This window comes from Pelecanus crispus, chromosome 9, assembly GCF_030463565.1.
Source record: "Pelecanus crispus isolate bPelCri1 chromosome 9, bPelCri1.pri, whole genome shotgun sequence".
NCBI lineage: Eukaryota > Metazoa > Chordata > Aves > Pelecaniformes > Pelecanidae > Pelecanus > Pelecanus crispus.
In genome coordinates, this window is record NC_134651.1 from 42680653 (window position 1) to 42703603 (window position 22951).

The 22951-nt window shown below is 40.6% G+C and overlaps 1 protein-coding gene across 1 annotated transcript in view; it reads left to right on the top strand.

The window, feature by feature from the left end:
• The first annotated feature begins 18279 nt into the window (after window positions 1-18279).
• The window catches only part of CRB2 (crumbs cell polarity complex component 2), a 48641-nt gene continuing 43969 nt past the window's right edge, over window positions 18280-22951 (top strand). Inside the window, 1 exon segment of the mRNA XM_075715960.1 lies at window positions 18280-18411. Within this exon segment, the coding sequence (XP_075572075.1) occupies window positions 18280-18411 (132 nt within the window).

The window sequence follows — 22951 nt, forward strand, 5'->3', positions numbered from 1 at the left end:
TTAACATCTCTCCTTTGGGAAATGGGGTGTTGATACATCATCTGGCCTTTTCTTGTGAGTGGAAGTGCTTTTACCTGTTGTGCACATGGGAATATGGGGTGACTGCTGCTGGTTACAGGGCATCTCTGTCTGTGTGGTCTGTGCAAGGAAAGGCGGCAGAAAGAAGGTTCTACAGTCATGTTGTAGCTGAACATGTGGGGTTGGCAGTGTCTTATACAGCAAGTTTCTCATTGCAATTTAGTGTCATAAAGTTCCAAAGATTGACTGTTGGTCTGCAGCTCTTCTCCCTAGAGAAGCCTGGACTGTATGAACAGACATCCAAAGTAGGACTGAACTTCACAGAGGTGTCCACAGTTTTCAGTCTTAATACTTTAAAATACACATTTGAGATTTGAGGTCACTTAACCCTCACAATGGTTGTGGTTGATGTGGTTAGCACTTCTATATTGCTGGGACTGTAGCCATGATGAACCAATCTGGAAACCAGCTGTTTTTTCCGCTGCGTGGGTAGGATATGGTGCATGTTTATCTCATATCAATAGGAGATAAGTAGTGGCAAGTAGATAAATATTTGAGGGAATATTAATGTCCTTTCTAGAAAAACGATGATACAGTTGTAAGGGTTATTGTTTTAGGGAAGAGTGTGAATGGACCAGATAAGAAAAGACAGGAGTTTAGTGCAGGTCCTTAGATAGATGTATTAGGGTGGTTTTTTTCCTTTTCCTTTGAAGTTTAGGATTGAAAACCTGCTGTCTTTCCAAAGTAGAAACAACTTGGGTGGCCTTTTTATCACTAATAGGCAGAATAACTAGGCAGGACTGTGACTCCACTGAAAAGAGGCTCTGTCATACAAGAGGTTTTCCAGGTCAAGATTAAAAGCAAAATATGTCTCATCACATGAGCCTTTGTACTGCACCCATATTTTCTAAATGCTTTTGGCTTATCTTTAATGTTTATACTGCTATCAAAAATAAACCCAGCTTCCATCTCTGCGGGTGCTGTATTTAACATCAACAGTGAATAGGCTTTTTCATTCCTAAATGCTAATTTTTTTTCTGTTTTCAATCTGTTTTGGGTACAAAAAGTTTTTGTTTTCAGTGGTGGTGTTTTGGGTTTTTTTTTTCCCTCTTTGGTTTTTTAACTGCATGTTTTCTTCTTCCCATATCTGTTTTTGTCTATGGTGATCTGTATTTTTTTGATGGAAGCAATAGCTGAGTGTCTGTCAATGACCCTGAAGCCTAGAACTTGAGTCAGAGTCTGTCTGAGTGCAGCTAGCAGTACAGTCATAATAATAGTAATTTTTAAAAAAAAGATTTACCAAGATTCATTTTCATCAACAGAAAGTAGAGAACTCTTAGGAATAACAGTAATTGTTAGATAGAAATAAAATGCTTTGAACTGTGGTCAGAGATCTGGTCTAAAAATCTTGCTATAATGAGAATTTTGGTTATGATGAAGTAGTTTTATAACTTCATTAAAAATTCTGGGAGACTACAGCCAGAATTCAATGGCATATGGAAAATGTTCATGAGACGTACCCTTGGGATAAAACACTGACCTTGTTGAAGCTAATAGGACTGTTTCCTGAATGTCTCGGTACCCAGACCCAGTATTGCAACATGGGGTCAGAGCAGTTTTCAATGCAGATGTCTTCTCATCTCGAAGTAGTTGAAGTTCTAGAACAAACAGATGTGGTCTGGTACACTAAAACCTAGATCTGACAAATGGGTGTTGGCAGGTCCCTCTAACCAGAATCACAGTAGAAGGTTTACTCTTTGAAATCTGTTTTGTCTCTTCTTGCGGTAATGTGCTGTGTTCCTTGCATTGCGTAAACTAGAAGTAACCTTTCAACATTTGAGACTCTCTACTCCATGTACCCAGTATGCTGCTGCTTAACTAACTAGTATTGTCATACAAAGTGATAAATGGGAAACAGATCTGTAATAGATACTGGTCATATTTCACACATTAGGTGTGTACCTCAAAATTTCATAAACTTTGATATTGCAAGACATTATCTAAATGTAGGTTATTTAGTATCTGGAGATTTCAGTAAGTCGTGACTAGCAGATGAGTTGTGTGTGCTGCTGAAACGCTGGGAGAGATTTGGATGTCTGTGTCATATGAGGTATGTAGACTGAAATGCTGACTGTCAAATTCAAAGTATGTCAGATTTCCCCTTTAAGGGACAATTGAGCCCGGTCTGTAAAGATGGTCCCCTGGACAGCCCAAGTGTTTGGTAGAACAGTTGTCCTTGTGACGACCATACATCAAGAAAGAATCTCCCAGGGTTTACTTGCCCAAGTGCAAGTCTGAAATGGTCAGATTAGGTTGGTAGTTTCAGAAGACTGTAATAAGCTATAATTTAGAGAGTCTTTCAACCAAGTATGGTAAGGAAGGTAGCAAACTTCATTGCCATAATCCATTTCGAGGAAGCAGGAGCCTATACAGATGTGGAGGGTGGAGCCGTTCTGTAATACGGAGGGATCAGTGGGAGTCTAGAAATGAATTAATGAAATGTTTGAAAATTTAGAAGACTGATCTCCATGCCAAGACTGCCAAGGAGCTGCAGGTTGGAGGCCCACTCGGGGAGAGACGGTAGAGGATTTTAAAGTAAGGCAGCAAGTGGTCTTTATAATGGGGTAAGGCAGGGGACGGGTGCCTGCTCTGGGTATGACAGGTACTGTACTGGAGTAGGGTAGATGTGGCAACATAGGTTAAACCTGAGACATTTGAATAGAAATGTACCTGTATTTTCGGGAGAGTATATTTCACATACATTTTCTCACATTTAGTGTAACACATCTATGAGTGTAGAAATGCCTCATTCGCTGTGTGGTCTTTGCTTCATGCCATAGATTAGAAGGTTCCCTTCGAATTTTTGATCTAAATTTGCTTGAATTAGGAGTGGGAAGTTGAAGGCTGTTGATGTATCTTGTTTCTTTTTTTCTTTTTTTTTTATTAGCCTGTCAAATAATTTTAATGCGGGTATGTATTGTTATCCTATTTTGCTTTCCTATGACAGATGCTATTCAGCAGTTCTACCTCTTATGCTTTGGTGTGCAGCCTTTCTATCATTTAACTCAATGAATAAATGTAAAAATTCCATTAAATGCAGGTGTTCACAGAGCTATGACTTTTTATTTATCCCACTTGGTATTTGATGACCTAAATGATTTCAGCTCTTCTAATTACTTATTTAAGGACTACTGATCTCTCGGGTTTCTTCAGGGAGGCCTTACGGAATAGTATATCATACAAATAGAATTATAGTTGCCTGCAAATTAAGGCAAGCAGACAGACTGTTGCAACATTGTAGTAACCAGGCAGGTAGCTTATTTTAGACTAAGTTCTATGTGAAATATTTATGTCCTGATTTAAATACTACAGAGCTGGAGTTCACGCAGTACTGAGAATACAGCTATATGTCAGTCAGCAGTTGAATCTTCCTAGTGGAAAGCCCCACAGTTATGTTCTAAAGACATTGAGTATTTAGGGTCCTTTGCTAGGAACCACAGAGGTCTGAGTCACTGTCCTTGGCTTTCCATTCCCGGAGTGCTAGTGTAGTCACAGGAGAAAGATAAGACGACTGTGAAATTTAGTGCATATAGAAGCGTTGCTGCATTGAGAGTTACCGTGTGATCATCATCGTTCATTGTGTTTCCTGATAACTTTTTCAGGATAGCATTTAAAATGCTCATATTTAAAGTTAAAAAAGCCTAATATATATGGTTCTGTAGGGCTGATCTTTGAAATGTTCCTGTTCCATGTCGCAAAGTGTTCTGTGTTTTATGTCGTCAGTCAAGATGCGGATAGTGCTACATGACCCCCGCCAAGTCTCTGATAAGGTGCTGTGAAACAATTTTACTGAGGCTGAATGTCGGGATGTTCCTGCTGACTTGCAAATAGGTCTCCTTTCTTTGACAAGAGACAAGTGGCTAATTTGATTTGTTCCTGAACACCATGAGGGTCACTGGAAATGGGGACTGAAATACGTAAATAAGTGCTCCTGATGTCTCTTGGGGGGAGACTTTTTTCTGAAGTTCTGTTTACATCACTTGATCTAATAGACAAGTTAAGTTAGAACTTACAAGTTTGACAGTTGTATTATACTCAAGTCACTGCTCTGTGGTCAGGGTAATCTGTACCGCAGGGTGTGAGATAGAGACCAGTAGCTAATAATTTAGTCAAGATCTGGGGGAGGTGAGATCTCATTGCATGGGATAAACTATTTCAGTAGTCTTCCAAAATATCTACTACCATTTTCCTTGCCTCCTGACACTTGTAAAAGTCTCTCTTCTTTTATGTTTTATTTTGCCTTTTACTTTGGCATAGAAGCGCAAGCCAGCCAGACAGTTAGGTAGCAGTAGCTTTTGATAGATGCAGAGATGGCACCTAACTCTTGTAATTTCGAATTCTCTATGTTAGTCTTCTGTGTGAAAGAGAAAACGGAGATTGCAGCATGTGCAAGAACTGTGTCTGAAGTGGATTGGAAAGAGTTGTACGTCATTGGGGACAGTGGAGGGTACGCATTGCTGCTTCTCTGGAGGTGTCAGGAAGGAAAGACGCTGTCCTCTCTGGGAACTTGCGTGGTAGTTCGGATATGCAACTGGAAGTTAAGGTGCTGGGGCTGTTGTCCTTCTCTGTCACTGTAGTTTGGTGTGCAACACAAATAAAAGCTCCAAGTTCTTCTGTGTTTTGGATCATCCTGTCTGTGAAATGGGGGATAGTGGTGATCTACTGATGGTTTATGGAGCTTGCTTGAAAATGCTTGCTGTACCTCTTTGGGTAACATATTCCAAAGCAGTCCGTATCAAAGAGAAGAATAACCCTCTATCTAATTTCAAGGCTTCAGTGCTGCTGGTGCAAACTACTTTCTATCTTCCCCCCCCCCCCCCCTTTAAGGAATTCCACCCTCTGTACTGCATTTCCCTTTCAAAGAAAAGCAACATGCTTTTCTAAGGTAAGGTGAAGATTGTAAGTGTTTTGATCTTGCTTAAATGTTACTGATGATGTTTCTCTTCCTTTGCTAATAAAAGCCAGGAAACATTTTCTGAGATTCAGTAAGGGTTTCTTTTAATTTATTTTGCCTATTCCCAATTAATCTTTACGGAGAAACTTTTCCCAACTTTGATAAGTGATTAAATGGGATATGTGAAGAGTATGCAGTGTTTTTAAAGGATAATTTCCTATGGGGCACTTGAGTAGGAAGAGTACCAATGAAAGTTCATAATTTATAGGTTTGAAGCCAGCATGGTGTATTTGTTGTAGATATCATTTAGTGTAAAAAGGTTTCATTGTGTGCAAAATCAAAGTGATTTTAAATGTGGAAGTCAAAGGAAAAAGGAGGTTTTCCTGTTTCCTTTCAGTTCTACTGCATTGTGCATCTTGCAGTTAGTAACCAACCTGCGTATCAGCACTCCCCCTGGATAACAATCTTCCAGGCTTATGCTGCTTGTACCCTGAAGCACAGCTGCTCTTCCCAAGGGACAGGCAGAATGCAGTCAACGCTGCTTCTCCATTCTGTACTCACTAATTGATCTCTGGCTTGGTGACTTCCAGCAAGGTCACAGAATTGGCAGCTAGAAAAACAGTGTTCTGTGGAAAATTTAAAGGGGAAGAGTAGAAGTACATAGCATGGGATGATCTGGGGTTTTTTTAATTAATACATATTTTTATTTGTCAGATCTTATATTTTGCTTCTGCAGAAGTCTGAAACTTGGAAAGAACTGATACCAGAAGTTTGTCCATCGTGACCTGTTCCTTCAGTTTCTGAGTAAAGCCCTATCCTGAAAATTGTTCTCTTCTCTCTTTGTAGTTCTACTTCTGTTTCTATTGTAACAGGACATCAGCATTCTAATTATAGTTCAGATCCTGTAAAGGCAAAATGATTCCTAAGCAAGTATAGTGTGATCTTCTCAAATTTCTTTCTTTGCCGAAGACTTGTCATCCTGGCCTTAAAGGCATCCACGCGTGTTTTTTGCAAAAGGGCTTGAAATCATATATGCTGCTTTCTCAGAACTGACTCTCTGATTAATTCAGGTGCTTTATTATTTGAAAGGTGATGGAAATTTGGGGTTTAAAAAACCCAACAACAAACAAACCTGAACTGTCAGTCTCCAAATGCCATGGTCTGTGTTGCTCATTAAACACTATGCAAGTAGCGCTCACTGTCTTTGTCATTGTTACAGTAATGCCCTTTTTATAAAGCTCTGAATGCTGGCGGCTGTGCTCAGCAGGTAGCATTACAATGAGCATGGCCTCTGTTCCAGGGCCACATGCTGTTGTTACGCTCTTCTGGTTGAGCCATTCTAAGGATATTTACATGCTTTTTTTTGAAGCTATGTAGCATGCTGCATGTGTCTAGCAGCACAAAACCATGCGAGAACTGCAAATAAAAAGATGCATTAGCAAAACTTAGGTGCTTAAATACTTGAAAAGCAGAAGAGTCTGCAGGGTTTGAATAAAGGAAATGATCCAAACTGGATGAATGCAGGACTGGAATACTGAGGGCAGAATGAAGCTGTGCTGCGTTATAAGGGGTTTCATAAATGGTGTGGCAGAGACTGGAAAAGGGATTTGGTTGACCTGGTGAGACTAGCGTGATCTAGAAATACAGGGATCTTTCCAAGATTTTGTGACGATACAGATCTGTTGTAGGAAGAAGCTGGAGCAACTGATAAAGGAAGGTTGACAGATGGCCAATTTTTCCTGGATCTTTGGATGGATGCAGAGGTCAATGCTGTTGTCATCATTACTTAAGAGCCTGGGTACCCTGATGCTAAGAGCCATAAAAATAGTTAATAAGCATTATAAAACATTTGCTTCCTATGAAATCACGCATGCAAATTTTTGTTCTTACCTGAATGTTTCCAAAAGAAGGATTTGCAGGAATTTGGCAAATCCCAGGTTTATTGCATTCTATTTGTACATTCATATTTTTCCAGGCCTCGTGCCCAATAATGAAGCAAAAGAGAAAGGTGCACTTTCCAGCTAACTCATGCAGCATGTGAGGCACCAAATATGCAATATTCAATTCTAAAACTAGATGCGTTTCAGGAAATAGAGGAGTACGTGTATGGAATGGGAAACTTGAATATAAATAGGTCGAGGTATAATAGAGGGATACCAGTTATGGTAACTCCACGCCTATGCTGAAGTAAGAAGCAAATGGGGACTTTGCAGCTCTAACAGCTGTGACTTGGGTTTGGAAAATATTAATGTAGTGGATGAAAAAATAATATCCTAAGTGACATAGTTCTGAATTAGTGGAAATTTGGTAGACAGGATATTCAGTCTGTGCAGTAACTAATTCTGCTGAGAATTTGTAAATTATGCTAAATAGTTGGTTTCTCTCTTACACATACGCAGTTACTGCCTGCTCTGATTTTAACCCATATTTGTTTCTTCACGGAAAGTTAACAGATCTTCAGTAGCAGTTACAATTATTCTAGATCCTGAAAGTTACCACTATGAAAACATCTTGGTGTATTTATGCTTACTCTCTGTCTTCATTTAGAGTGTCAGAAGAGGTCCACAATATTTGGATAAATGCATACTTTGTAAATAGAGCAATCCTATTTGATGAAGTGCAGCTGGCGTACATAGAGCCAGCTTGGCTAACCTGGCAAATCGGCTAGATGAATTTCAGTTAATTGAAGTTTTATGAAATGGTTTATACTAAGATGATCTTTAATTATGTCAGTGTTTCTAGATTAGAGTTTTCTTGTGTGGACAAAACGAGCAGTTATTAGGTGAAATGATCATTATTTGGAGGGTTTGTCATATTTATTTCTGAGGTTAAATGCCTGTGGTTTATAAACTCTGTCCTGAACTTCAGCTTGTATAGTCTGTCCAAAGTTTCCTGTCAGAAAAAAACAGTTGATAAAAGTTACTTGTCCTTAAAGAGCCTTTTTCCTAATCCTACTTTACTAACTATTGTATAGTTGGAAGCATTCTGGCTCGGAGCGTGTCAGCAGTGATGTTCTGCAACTTTGTGTGTAACTTACTCTGAATGGCATTATGGAGTTGGAGACTTGGGTAGAAAGGAGTAAAGGCTGTGGACCAAATTTGTAGGGAGCAGAGAGAGTCCATATGCCCAAGGCTGGGCATAAACTGAGCTCACAGTGCTCATCCTGTGTAATCAACCCTTCTGTAAAAGTCCTGCAAATGTGAAATTGTCAGTTCCCTTTATTTATAGATCAAATGAATAGTTATTGCTGTATGTACTTATGAGCTTCACAATGTCATGAAGATTTTAAAAAAGACTGTGAAACAGAAAGTGAAGAGCATAGGTGCAATTTGCGTAGGTCCCCTTGGCTTGACTCCAAAGATTTTTCTTGTGGCTAGACCTTGCAGCTTGCTCCTGTGTTGGGCAAAGCTGCTGAAGTCACGGGGCTGCCCCTCTCATGGGATGGAAGGTTGTGGCCATAGAATCAGAGCTGTTGCAGCATCTTTAAGGAATAAAATATGCAGCTTCCTCAGAAGTGGAATGACAAGCACAGTCTCATGAAGTAGACATTCAGAAGCGTCTGTTTGTAGAATATTGTTTATTCATGTTGTGAACCAAATTGCTGTAAGTAACGTACACTGTGTTTGTAGTTGCTCTCAGTAAGCTAGTAATTGAATTATCAGCTAAAGACTTAAAGATTAAACATGAAGTCTTTGAAAGAGGGGTGTAGAAGCAAGCCTAATTTGATTATTGCAGCAAATCTGTTTTCTGTTCATTGTGAGTTGAAGCAAGTAGTTTGATGGTTCAGAACTTCTTATGCTCTTTCTGTTGGTGGTGTTTGATGTTTTAACTCGTGTGAGACAGGATACCACAGAGAGGAAACAGAAATTGAATGTGTTAAATTGTCATGAACCCCCGAGCTAATGAATTGATTCGATACTGTTTATTCTACTAGAACTCAAAGTGATTAATTGAATAAATGTTTAAGTTTGAATCTTTAATTTGTCCATAAATACGTATAGTAATTAATGAGGAGGCAAGAAATAATCTTGAGAGTCACCTTGGGCAGAGGATAAGCATGCATGATGCATTCTTGGGAGCCAGAAATGTAATTATGGTATCTAACCTCTGCCACCAAGCGGCAGTTAGATTTCACTGCCTATCATTGGCCCCATCCGGAGGAGATCTGGCTGCGAAGCTGCGCTGCTAATCAGCAGGCCAGCGTTGTCACTCTTTCAAGGGAAGGTCGTTGTGCCTAAGGGAAAGACAAAAGCACAAATATTCTTTATGCAGAATTATGGAGTTTCAGAAGTTTTCCCAGCCTGCATGTGTGACTCTATCTGAAGTCAACAGCTACTGTTTTCTGCTTGAAACTTAGCTTTGGGGAGCGGTGTGTAGTATTTTGCGCAGTGCAAGGTACAGACCCAATCTAAAAAGGTGGTGGGGTGGAGGTGGAAGAATGTTTCTTGTTGGTGTCTGACTACTGAAATGGATAGGGACAGACCAACCTGTAAAACTGTCTCAAGAGGATTAATCATTTATCTACTACCACTTCTCTAAAAAGTCTTTATTTATTTATGTACAATACACAACTATGTGTTTAAAATGAAGAACATAAAATAGTAAACTAAAGCAAATGAAAGAAGAGAATGGAATTAAGGATGTAACACAGGAGTCGTTATACTAATGGATCATTTGTATATGTATACATTTATTATAGATCCACTACAGGTAGCAGTGGCAGAACTTGAAATAACGGTTAACATAGGTGTTGTCACCACTATGTATGTAGTCGTAGCAACGCAACACTAAAAAACAAAAGTTGACTTTTGTTTCCAAGCGACATTACAGCTAGATTGTATGACATTATAAGAGTTGATTCATTTCTGTCCCTCACAAAAATGGTGGAGGTGTAAATACAGAATTAGAGTAGCAAAACCAGTCGTACTTTGCAGCAGAACAGTAAAATTGCTGATTAGATCAAGTCCCAGAATAATCTGAACAGTTCTGGGACTTGCCGTACATTAAAAAACCACTGACTGATATGAAAGGCATAATGTATATTCTGTATTTAAACATTTCACATTAAATCGGTTAGGTCTTATAAGTGTAAAGTACCTATGTGTTACGTTGTTCTTGAACGGTATTTGGGCTAAATAAGAGTACAGCAGGATATAGGAGAAAGTTTTTGCTCATCAGCAATGTAAATGTATTCTTCTGAGGGGGCTACAGGGAATTTCTTAGGCACATGGGACAGCTTCTTGCAGTGAGAATGGGTGTGCAGATCCTCTGGGAATTGCAGGATTCCATTAAGCTGGAGCAAACCTGTTGTAGGGCACGTTCATGTCTTATCCTGTGTGAGGAAATACTATTGCACAGTGCTGCTTCTTTCCACCAGAATACCTGTATGCCCTCTGTTCCATACATAATTCAGATGCAATATATAATTAAAGGACTATAAAGCCACACTTAGTTTCATATATTTAAATTACTTGGTGAGCCAGAGATGGTGTTTGCCTTGCCTGTGCTTTTGCTTTGCCTTTTTCTATAGTTTGTTGGAACAGTGGGGACCACACTGATCAGTCAGAAGCTGTTGGGAACCACTGCCAAAACGCTAAGCAGTATTAACTGATTGTCAGGATTAGTACTATCTTAGAAAAAAGTATAACTATATAACAAAGTCTAATTAATATGCAGTCGATACTAGGAAATATCAGTGTGTTCTGTGGCTATTCCCTCTTGTTAGCAACATCTTTGAAAAGTGTGGCCTTTTCAAAGGGGAAAGAGAAAACTTAACTTGTTTTCCTGTTGATGCGTACAGATCTCACAGTAACAATAAAAAAAAATCTGCATTGCATTGCATTGCCTAGACTAGCACACTTCCTAGGAATAGTATCTGTGTGGCACATGAGTGTGTATAACATCTGTTTTCTCATAGAGGTCTACAAAAAAGACTGGCTTACACATGGATTAAAAAGGGAAAAAAAAATAGTCTTACATCTTGAACTTTCTCACTGTTCCATTCTGTTCTGGATTTCTTTTCTTTAGAGCAATAGTTTGTGACTGGATCACATGGTAGTATTTCCAGTACTTCCAGTGCTATAATGAGCTCTGTGTGGAAAGTATTTCTTAGGCGCCCTGGGCCTTTTTGTTTCAAACATTGGACGTGTAACATTTTATATATTTAATCACCATCAAGCAGAGTGTTTGGATACGAGCTATTTAGAGCAACTGTCTGTGCAATAGCAACCCACTCAGGGCCCTGAGGGAGACCTATGAAGAGAACGAAGTCTCAGATTTCTTTGAGCAATTCAAAATTGCCAAATACTTTGGTTTATTATGGCTGCTGGATTATGGGATGGAGAAATATTGGGAAGATCTGTTCGGAGAACATTGCATTAAAAAAAGATCTGTGTAGAGATTCAGGAAAGTATTCAGGAAAATGCTGCTTCTCTCTGCTCTGAGCACCAGAACTATGAAGAAAACGTAGCTTATGTTGAGCGTGAGGTAGAAATCGATGTCTGAAACATCCTTCAAAACCAGAATTGAAAACTACTGTCCTTTTACAGCTCATGGCAGAAAGAGCCTCTGCTTTAGTTGAACAAGTTACCATTTACAGCAAGTTTAATAAAGGACCTCCTGGCAAAAAGGCTAAAATGTAACATCTCCAAACCTTCTTTTTGTAGATAAAATGGTGTGTCCCACAAAATCCATCCTGCTCACTTAAACCTTGCTAGCATGTTTTGTGATGGGGATACATAGTCTTTGATAGTCCACAGTAAGCCTTTTCCATTAGATGTTGATAACATTTAGTTCCTTCCACTTACGGGATGTTTTCGCTTCTATACTTTCCACCTTTTGTTTTCCCCCCTGCTTGTGGGGGGAAGACCAAAAGCATTACTCTGTCACTTGACACCTCTCAAGAGCTCCACTGTGCAGAATTTGCATGAATGCTCCTGTACGCACCATGGTGCCAGGGTGGCTTGCAGCACCAAGCCATGGGTCTGGTGTACAGGCTGCTCTTGTACTGCGTGCAGTCGTTGGCCTGCCCAGTTCTCTGACCTGCCTTGCTTTGTGGTGTGGATAACCAGTCCATCCTTGGGGACCTTCTGTCTCTGAGGTTAAGTGCCCAGGCTTATCCCAACCTGTAGTAATTGAGGCATTTTTCTGACAGGTCACTACAAACAGGATTTCGCAGCATGATAATCTCTAGCAGAGGGACTCTCACTTTATTCTTTTTTTTTCTTTTTCACACTTTGGTTATGACACCTCCATCTGTTTGCTGTATCGTTGCTGTGAAAAAAATAAAATGCAACCACATCTTTTCTTCTCTCTGAAGACAGAACAGATGACATACAAGTTCCCTCAAAGCTTGCATCATCTAGTGTTTTTAACTCATTGGACAGATGTTACTCAGGACTTACTCCCTCTCTCCATAGTTTTTTCTGACCTTTGGCAATCTCATGGTTGTCACAATCTGCTGAAATGTGGAAGAACTGAGCTTCCTAGCAGCATGCTCTCTGTGGGCCTGAACCAAAGCCTACTGTAATTGCTAGCTGTCTTTAATTACTTCACTGGGCTTTGAGTCAGATCGTAAGTGTAGAAGACACATAGTAACTAACAATCTCTCTGGCTTCTTCTGGCATTTTGACTTCTGCATGTTGTCCATGAATACCTCAAAAATTCTTTGTTACTTTTCTTTTAATCTTCCCATTTTAATATCTTAGCTTTATGTTCCACAAGCTAAAGCTGCAAAAAACATTTTTATGTGATTTCTGTGTGCCCCAACCCTTGCCCTTGCTCTCCACAGAAATTCTGTCTCCACTGGGCTCCATGCAGAATGTGAGCATAGGAAATCCTGGCTGGGCTTGGAACTTCGGGGGCTCCCTTCTGGGTGCTGAAATTACAGGTTTGTACGCTCTGAATGGAAGAACTGGCTTGGCCTCCTCACACACACACACACAAGTAAGTCAATAACATGTCTAACTAGATGGGAGTCCCAAACCTGCTTTTGACTGGTTTCTTTTTCCTTCATCCCCACTTCTTTCTTTCCTTTTCCCTCTCACTACTGGGAGACCAAATTGTAGTTTCAATCCTGATACTGCGTTAGGGAGCTAGGGAAGAAGAGCGCCACGCTTCTATGATTAATCTTTAGTGACTGAAGGTTGGGGATGACTCTAAGTACTTCTTCCCTCTTTTTTTTTTTTTTTTCCCCTGTAAACAGTAATTGCTGTGTTATTGCTTTTCAGGCAGGGAAGCCACTATTGCCCAGCCTTTGAACTGGGATGAATTAGTCTGCTTCTCTGCTCCCTCATTGTATTTCTCCATGAATTGATACCTGCATGTTATGGTACCAACATTGTATAATGTGGTAAAAGCCTGGAATTGGCAAAACGTGTGATCTGACAGGAAGAGTGTAGGCCTCCCAATATGTTGCTATACTTCAGCCCCTACCTCTGCCTTGGGAGCAGTTGTCCTGTAGAGAAACAAGCTGGGTAGCACCGAGAAAATGCACAGGCTGAGTGCTTCTCTTCTGTCAACACGTTATTTTTCTCTGATACTTTTTGTGTTTGTTTTAAGAAAGATGCCTTGCAGATGAAAGGTACAGTATTCAGAAACTGAGAGACTGAAGAATGTACAGAAAAAGCCCTTTCTATATCCATGAATTTGTACTGCCTTTCCCTGTGTCTCAATTCTTCAGCAGCAAGGACTAATCTTAATGCTTCTGCACCGATGGAGAATTTTGAGTATGTATTCTGTTTTCCAAAGAGGATCCTTAAAGACTGTGATGTGGGTTGTGGAATGTTTTACTTTTTGTGTAGCTGCATATAATTGTTCTTGAGCTGCCTTTTACCTAAGCAATTCACATTAGTTTTAAGCACTTGCAATTGCTGAGTTAATATTCTTGACCATGTTAACAACATCTGTTTTGGGAGTTACTGCATTTGCAGTTACGCATGCAAAGCAGAGGGGGAGTACTCTCTTGTGGAACTGTGCTGATGAGTAATTGGGTAGCAGCAGTAACCTCTTAACCCTGTGGAAATGTAAGCACAACAGCATACCTAATCATGTACTCATCTAAGTGAGTTTGTGTGACATGAGTGAAGGTTTTGTGGTGAGGGATGGGCATTTCTGTTCTGTTTAGCACAGGGTAGTCTACATCCTCCATCTCAACACTTTAGTTTGCAAAAAATTGTAAGTTTTTCTTGTCATAATTGCTTTTGTGTCTTATTAACTGGGATTCTCTATGCCAGTATACACAATGGCTGTTCTCTGTTTGCTCAACATTATCTATGTTTTGGTTTGGTTTTCAGGATATGAATATATTTTCTTTTCCGTATGATGGTGGTATAGTGGGCCACAAAGGGGAGGGGTCATTTAGGGCTGAGTCAATATATCTTTTTGCATAAATTCTTACCCAGTTACGTACGCTATAGCTGTCGATCTCATAGGTTAGTCCTGAAGCAGGGTCTTCTGGAGAGGCACCGTGATAGGAAAGGAGGTACCATCTTTTCTAACTGTATTACCTTGAAAGGAGTACATTGCTATTACATTGCTATAGAGCAGCATAATTCAGAGCATTATATGAAAAGCGTAATGGTCAAAGGAGACACAATAACAGCTCCATCAAATATTGATGAAGTAGGATTATTAATTAAAGCAGGGGTGTAGGATTAAAATGTCCCTTGAGTTTCATTCCCCATTTGATGTGAGAGTGCGGTTTTGCGGTCAGAGAGTGGGAAGCTCAGGACAACTGGAATCTTTTCTCATCTCTTCAATGTGTTTGCTTAATGTCCTTAGTAGTTCAGTGGATATATAATACTATTGACCGGAGTCCATAGAATTATGATATGCTCCTATGGTGGCACTGCTGAGAGTGAACTTTACAATTTCTGTTATAGAGTCACAGAAGCATAGAATGCTTTGGGTTGGAAGGGACCTTTAGAGATCATCTAGCCCAACCCCTGCAGTGAGCAGGAACATCTTTCACTAGTAGCTTAGTCTGATTTGTACCTCATAAAAAAGAAAAACACCTCTGAACAAGCTGATAATTTGCAGTCCTGTTGCCCCGGAGTCTCATCGTCATTCAAAGAGCTACGTGCTTTTGTGCGATGGTGAAAACACTGGATCAGTACCATGGAGCAGAGAGCGTGTGCCATTGGCCCGCTTGGCCCTCTAGTGCAGAGTCGAGGATAACATTTTGCTTTTGACACTGTGTATAGTGCTGAACTAAATACATATCAAAGCAAAAAGAATGAATTGAATTTCCCAGTTACACGGTCCTTGCTTTAAAAAGGAGCTTTCAAATGTCTCACACTTGAAAGAGGCACTGCAGGTTAGAAATGAGATTTCCTTTTAGAACAAAGCCCTGATCTGCATTACTAATAACAGCTGAGGTCATTAAAATAGAAAGAATTTCCCTTTGAATTTTCTTTTGAACAGTATCCGCATTCTCTGCGTCAGTGGTGTTAGCTTTTCTTTTGCCACAGTTTTGATCCACCAGGACAGTGCAGTAAGGATTTTTTTTCCTATTTCAGGTTCTTTCTGCTTCTAATATTCTACCTAGAAGAAGTGTTTTAGACCTGTTATAATCATACAAGTTCTGTAAATTCATTCTTCCATTCCTATGCACGGTGTGCATTCTTGCCATCCCTCAGTATGTGCCTGTATGTGCAGCAGCATTTTAACATTCTCTGTGTGCCCCAAGGCTTTTTTAACTGATAAAACTCTCCAATCTGAAGCATCTTTTCTTTTTCTCCCCACCCCCCCCCAACCCCCACCTTTTGAGTGTTTCCCTGCTCTCTCTAGAGCCATTAGACGTTCTGACTATGCACTTCAGGAGATCAATATGCTTTTGGTATTTAGAGCCATTATCATTCTGAGGCTGTACGACTAGTATGTATTCATCCTATTAACATCTGCTCAAAATTCCCAACATCCCGCCACAGCTAACAGAGAACGACCGTTTTGTCCTTGGTCGGGCTCTGTGGATCGGGCGCCTGACACCTGGCTGATTGTCGGACAGATTCCATTTCACTCTTTACTTTGTTTTGACCTTATTTCACCCCCAGAAGCTCAGCTTCAGCTGAAGATGGATGAATGAATTGCGAAGCATTGTGTCCGTTGCTGCCGTGGCAATTCATGTGTGTTACTGCCCAAATAAGTTATTTGGTTCCTAAATTGTAGGAACCTGTTCTGACCTAACAGTGAGATTCTATCAGCCCACAAGGATGTGCTTGTAATTGAAGAAGTACCATTTCTGTAAAGCAATCAAAAAAGACAAGAGATCAAGTCCTCTGCTGGGCAGAATCAGCAAATCACTGTCCTTACTGGCTAATTTAATGGAGGATTATGAGCTTTAAAGTCATGGAAAGAGAATGAACTGTGGCTTTGACTTCAGTGTTAACTCCAGTGGATATTTGGTGGTGGGAATACAAAGTGTCAGCTTTATGATTTTAACAGAACTTGCCGATAGGGTTAAGTTATGGAGCGGAAATAAACAGAGAAATTGGAGATAAGTATATATCAGTGTTGACGTTAATAGCCAGGAGTGGATTCACTATTTTAAAATCATGTCTGAAGGATGTAACCTCTTACGGAATGGGAAGAAACTGTTTCAAGGTAGAAAAACAATGTGTTGACGTTCCTGGCTTGTTCCCATGCATTTTGGTTGCTTTTGTTTTCTTATTCATGTACTCCTGAAAGTTGGTTGCTATAATAAGAGGTGCTGGGTCATTCACATCTAGTGTGCACTCTTGAAGGCTACTTAGGGTTACTTCTCACTAACAAAGAAAAACTCAAAGTAATCATTAGCTTATTCAAGATTTCAGGGAAATGGCTGTATGATTCACCAAGTTATAAGAGGAAATGTTGTAACAGCCCATGCAGTTGACAGTATTGCAGGTTGACTTTTTACCTTTCTAAGTGAAATGAAGCTGTGAAATCTCAGAAATACTGGGTGCTGTGTAGTGATTAATCTCCATGTTACATTGTCTGCCCTGAATCAAAGGAAATGCAGAAGCAAAGGGAACCTCTGTTTTAACAGGCTTTACAGAGAGGTGGAAATGGAATTGAAGAACTTTTCATTTAGTCTCATATAGTACAAGTGACAGTGGTTTGTCATTTTCTCAGAACTCACACATCTAAAGAGATTTTCTCCTTGCTTCTCAGATTCTGTTGTCTCCAGAGTGGTTGCCCTACTGACCTGCTGGGAAGTGAGACTAGCAGAAATATGCAAAGTCCCTTGGTTCAGAGTCATGCGTTAAAAAGGCCTTAGGATCAAATGGAGTTTAAATCTTCAGCCAAAGATTTTTTTTTAAAAGCACTGATAAGCCCTCATGAAACATCTGTTACTCACTCAATGTACATGTTAGCAAAGCTGAAGATCCAGAGATGGATTCATACACCATGGAGTGAAATTAAATTTCTGCAGCTGTTCTACTGTTACAGGAAGCTCAGCCATCTATGCTTTGGCTTGCCTTCTGGTCACAGATACAGGAAACAAAACTTCCCTGAAGTCATGTCCTGTAATAAAAGAGGAGGACCTAAAGCTGAGTTAGAAGCAGAAAGACTCATCATTTGCCCAGATAGTATAGCTAGGCTGGCATATGCAGTCACTCCCAAAGTGAATGAGAATTAAATTGTCAGGTTTGTGACTTATGTCTCATAAAGCATTCAAGCATAATAAGTGATGCTGACAAACTGGCCTTGGTGTGGAAAACTTCTTTCAAGAAACAAGATGCTGCTTCTTACTGGAGTATATATAGGTATATTAGCTGCAATGGAGTTTCTCAGGGATAAAATGGATAGTGTTCCAATAAGCTGTCAATTATCATGTTTCTTTCCAGCAATGATAGGTGTAATTGGTGAATGGCAAGGCTGGATTGGCATTAGACATCTGATTTGAAGTATTCAAATTCTTTCCATGTTTCTTCCCATAGTTCTTGGGAAGTTTCTAGATCCATCCACTTGAATATTTTGCATACAACCTCATGAGAAGCCTTATGTTTGTCATCAGAGAGAGGTGCTTTGGTGCTTATTCTTGCTCTTACTGAAACAATCATAATGCTGATGAAGCTATCATTGTGCTTTTACCGGGATTTACCAGTGCTCTTTTCCTATGGTTGTGTTCAGAAGTAGGTTGGCAAATTAAAACAGTTCCCCACGTGTTTGCTTCAACCTCCTGAGGTCACTTTCTACTGTAAGTTTCTGAGTGCTCGTGTGAATATGGACTCTTCTGCTTCAGACTTTGCTGCTGCTGCTTCCCCTTCCCACACCTGAGGCCTTTGGCAATGCAGCCACAGGACTGATTGCTCTTGAATTCCAGCATGGGCAACAGAGGCCCTCAGCTTAAAAATGCTCCATATAGTAAAGCGCACAGTCAAACACCTAGAACTGCACCATTCCCGCTGATTCAGTGTGTTGTCATCACAGTTGATGTAATGCGCAGCCAGTCTTGGGTATCCCATCTCCTTTTGCTCATTGTAGCAAGAAAGCCATATTGAGCTTGTGCAATGCAATGTATTGCGTACATGGAAGTTGATTATATCATAGTTGGACTTTGTGATTATAAATCAAGTCTGCGTTTTAATTCAGCATGCTGTAAAACCTTTATTTTTCTTTTTTTCAGAGGACATTGAGCAGATTCTGTTTCAGACGTATTGATGAACTCCCGTGCACAGTCAGCACAACAGTTAGCAGAGCTGAAGATTCAAACGCTTGTGTTGCAGATCAATATCACCTTTTGCAGAAGCGCAGCAGGAGCTTGGTTTGCATGTTGTTGCAAGACATGAAGTAGAAAATGTGGATAAACCATGCTCCCTAAGAGAAGTGGAACAAACTAGAGCTTCCCTCAGGTCAGAGGGAAGCGCTGAAGCCCTAAAAACCTCTGCCTACCCTTGTCTCTGGTCCAGTTATGCAGTTAGAAGCAAATGAGGATATTTTTCAGAAGCTGATGTGAGGGGTTAGGCCTGATTTAAGTCTGCAAGGATCATAGAATTAAGGTGGACATATCTTTTGAGTTTATTTTTTAGCATGTCTTTGAAATAAAGTTTGACTTGAGATTATCTTAAGACCTGTAACTGATCACTCATAAACCTTCACTATTCTGAAGTTGTGAAAATGCTTAGTATATTGGTAGGATTCACCTGTTGTATTTACCAGAACTGACATTGAGCTGTCTTTGGCAGGAAATCTGTATTTCCATAACATCTAATTGTATCGGTCCCAGGTCATTGATTTTAGTTTGCAGTAATACAGCAGTACTAATAGAGAATGAGAGTATTAACTAAATGTGGGATTGTCTCTCAGCTCATATTGTTCTGATCTGACAGTAGTGCTGCCAAAGTAGTAGTAATGTAATTGGTCATCATCAAAACCTTTCTATGCCAGAAGGAAACAGTCAGCAGTACAAGTATATATGCTTATTAAGTTAAATGTGCTGACTTACATGGTACTTGCTTTTCTTAAAGAGGGGTCTACACATACAGAGCAGGTCTGGAAGAATTGTTGCCAGTGTGGTGACAAATTAATTATTCAAGTTCTAATTATGAAACAAATTCAGTGTTATTGACACTGGGATGAAGCACCATTTGAAGACCATGAGAGCAAGTTGAATGCTGTTAATAGTTGTGTAAAGATCTGTATTTGTTGTTCTTAAAGGTTTGTTAAGCAATCTGACAAATGGATGGCAATGGAAACACCGGGATTTAGCATCTCAGCAAAATGAAATGTCTGCCCACATGCCAGTGCTTGCTGCAGTAATCCGTGCAAGGCTGCCAGACCCTCCTATCGACGTGATAGCAGATCCAGCAACTTCAGCACACCCAGTTTAGGTAAGGCCATTATTCTGAGGCATCTGTGAAGAAGAAACAATTGACTGAGATGGGAGCTTTAGTCTGAAATATTCTTAGAACAGAAGTTAACTTAGAAGATGTTTGCTACTCTTGTGTCACTGTGGCAGTCAGTGGTTATGCTAAGACTGGTGCGAAACACGTCCTAGAAAGTCATGAGTGTGCAAGCCTAAGATACTGAAAGTAGCTGGACAATATGCCCAGCTTGTGAGTCAGGAAATGGAACATAAGCCTTTTTCTGTATAGTTGTCCCTTGCCTTCATGTTGACAAATGTGTCTGTTTAGTTACCTGGATCAGGTTTGGAGGTAATAAGAGTATTTCTTGAATGGAGTTTTCATTAAGATGCAAATGCACAAAAGCAAGCCCCACATCTTTGGCTTTGTGGAGAAAATTACTCTTTCTTCAACGTTTGGCACATCCGTGGTCTGTATCCATTTTACTTCCTGCCACCTACTGTGGTAAGAATGTTCGTTTTTTCCCAGAGGCCTCATTACAGAGCAGACTGCGTGCATGAAGTCTGTGAGAGACTACAGAGATTACATCTGGAAGGAAAATGAGGCAGAGCTTGCTGTTTTATGCAGTACTCAAAGGTGTCATTTCCATGGCAGAGGTAGATGTCACATACAGGACTTTGAGGCTAGACACTACTTCAGAACACACAGCTCACATGGAGCAGCTAGATGTGTTTGTTTTTCAGGTCCAGCTGGGGGCTTTTCCAAAATTCCCTTTTCCCGCACCCCCATGTTTGGTCTTCACAGAGCGCCAACTTTGGCATTACAAGGTTCCTTTCACCCAGGCTCTGCTGCAGGGCGTAGCTCCCTTACTTTGGCTCTGATTACAGGTTCCTTTGGTTCTGGCTAAGCATTAAGCTTTTCCCCTGAAGCCTGCTAAGCGCCCTAGGCACCAGCATGACTCCAGGGTTGCTAGCAATGCAGACATTTGCAACAAATATATGCTAATTCAGAAGGTTTGTCTTTCAAAGCTGTTTTTAGGCTGGCAGATCGGAAAACTGCCCAGGACTGCCCTCCAGTGGCTTGAGAGGCTCCCTCTAAGCAGCGGTAGTCTAGTGAAAAGGGGTATTTACAAGCACGGGGGATCATTTTGACAAAAGCAGCAGCAAAAAGGCCTCTCAATAGTCAACACAACTTCAAAACACTCTTAGATCCAGGCAATGTATTGGACACATCCTTCTTCCTGCTATAACGTTTTACTACAGAAAATCTTGCTTGAGACCTTTTTTATGCTTTTAGCTGCTTCCTGTTAGCTGATCAACGTTCTCATCTTCCCATCTGCCAAGAGAGGCCCCTTGGAAGGGATTCACCTCCACCGAGGCAGCTGTAAGCAGTGGAAGAGGATCAAAGGGCCTTAAATTTGACCTGCAGCACTCCAGCAGGGTCTCACACAGATCAAAGGGTACATACATGGTTAGAGCCTGACTTCTGTAACTTCCTTTAGAGATAACTTGGCAGAAGTATGGCCCTATCTTTACTACGGCCTAGTCTGCATATGGTGTGAATGGGCTTATATGTTGGAGAGGAAGCTGTAGGTACTATGCATGTGTTGGATATCCTTGTTACGGTTATTAGAATTTGTTCTTTTTTGCAATGAGGCATGTAATGAAGATCTCGGCACCAGCAGCCAATATTGCAAGGCAGGGTAGGTGATTTCAGACATCAGGCAAACCTGCTTCAATCTTTTCCCCTCAAACCCTAACCCTAGACCTCCCATAGTCTGCAGACAAATACGGGAGTCTTCCGAGAAATCGCTGGTGATAACGATTAGAAAAAGTTCTGCTAAAGATGTCATTTCTCTGTAGGAGTCATATTCTTTGAAGAGGACCTGGTGTTGTCCCGGTTTCTCAGTTGAGGCAGGATTTCAGTGAGGTATTTTTCGCTGTTTGTAGCTGTATGACTGACATAAATCACGCATTTGAGCCCGGTCGCTGGTGCATCACAAGCGTGAGTCCATTGCCACAGGATGGCGCCTGATGGCCAGGCTTGCAGGGCCGCACATATGGGAAGAGTTAGACCCCAAACCTATGCCTATGGTTAGACCCCAAACATACAGATACATATGCTATATTCAGTCTTAACCCACAGAGATATTTCCTATGAAATTCTCAGAAATAAATGTTCAGTCTGCCTCTGTCCTGCTGGACTGCCAACCCTCTTCTTCCTCAACACTACAATTTTATCTGAAATTGATTGTTGTGCTCCAGGAAAGTGAGACTGGGTCAGAACTCTGACCATCCATTACATTGCTCTATTGAGTCACTGCATAGCAAGAAATAGCAACCCTTCTGCTATTTCTTGGCATGCCTGTTGTTTCATTGCCATAACCTAGGACTGACCAGTGTCATACGCTCAATTCTCTTCTCAGGCAGCATGATTCGCTTGCCATCAGTTCTGATTAGCAATGATAGGAAACTAAATTTATTGTGCCTAAAAAGTGTAATTAGGATGTCTTGAGACTGGAAATTCTGTGTGATCTTGCCAAGTTTTAATAGCAACTTTAAAGTTTTGACTCACAAACAAAACTCTTCCTTGGCTCTTCTGCTGCGTGGATGTTGCAGTAGGTCTTACAGTGTTCAGTCTGCTGCTTGGCACAGGCCTACAGCATTTCAGGATGTGTCTAGTTGCGTTCGTTTGGCAGCGCTGGTGATCCATACATTTCTTTTTCAGCTCTCCTGTTTTCACACAATGGCCTTTGCTGGACTTTGTGCGGTGTGGAAGGGACATCTAGTGGCCAGATGGGAAAGAGGTGGCCGTGCATGTTAAGGGCAATAACTTCGATTATTACAGGAAAGAACCAATTTCGAGTTAGAGATTGGACCCCGGAGAGCCCTTAAGCATTACATCACCAGATTGCGTTTGAACTTTTCCATTTACAGAATTGGCCTGTGAGTCTGTAGGCTTGAAATTCCAAAACCTGAACTTTTTAAAAATATACCTGGCACTTTTCAGTGGTGACTGAGAGCAGAAGAGCGTACTGAAGCAGTCCTTTTTCGCACACTGTTTTTGAATGGAACTGGAAGTTTGTTCCTTAACTAGTTCAACTTCCTAAGCTCTGAGTCTGCAGCCACTGTTAGTGTGGGCTCCTTTGTTTATGGTTGCGCCTAATAATCCTCAGACGATGAAGCTGGGGAAG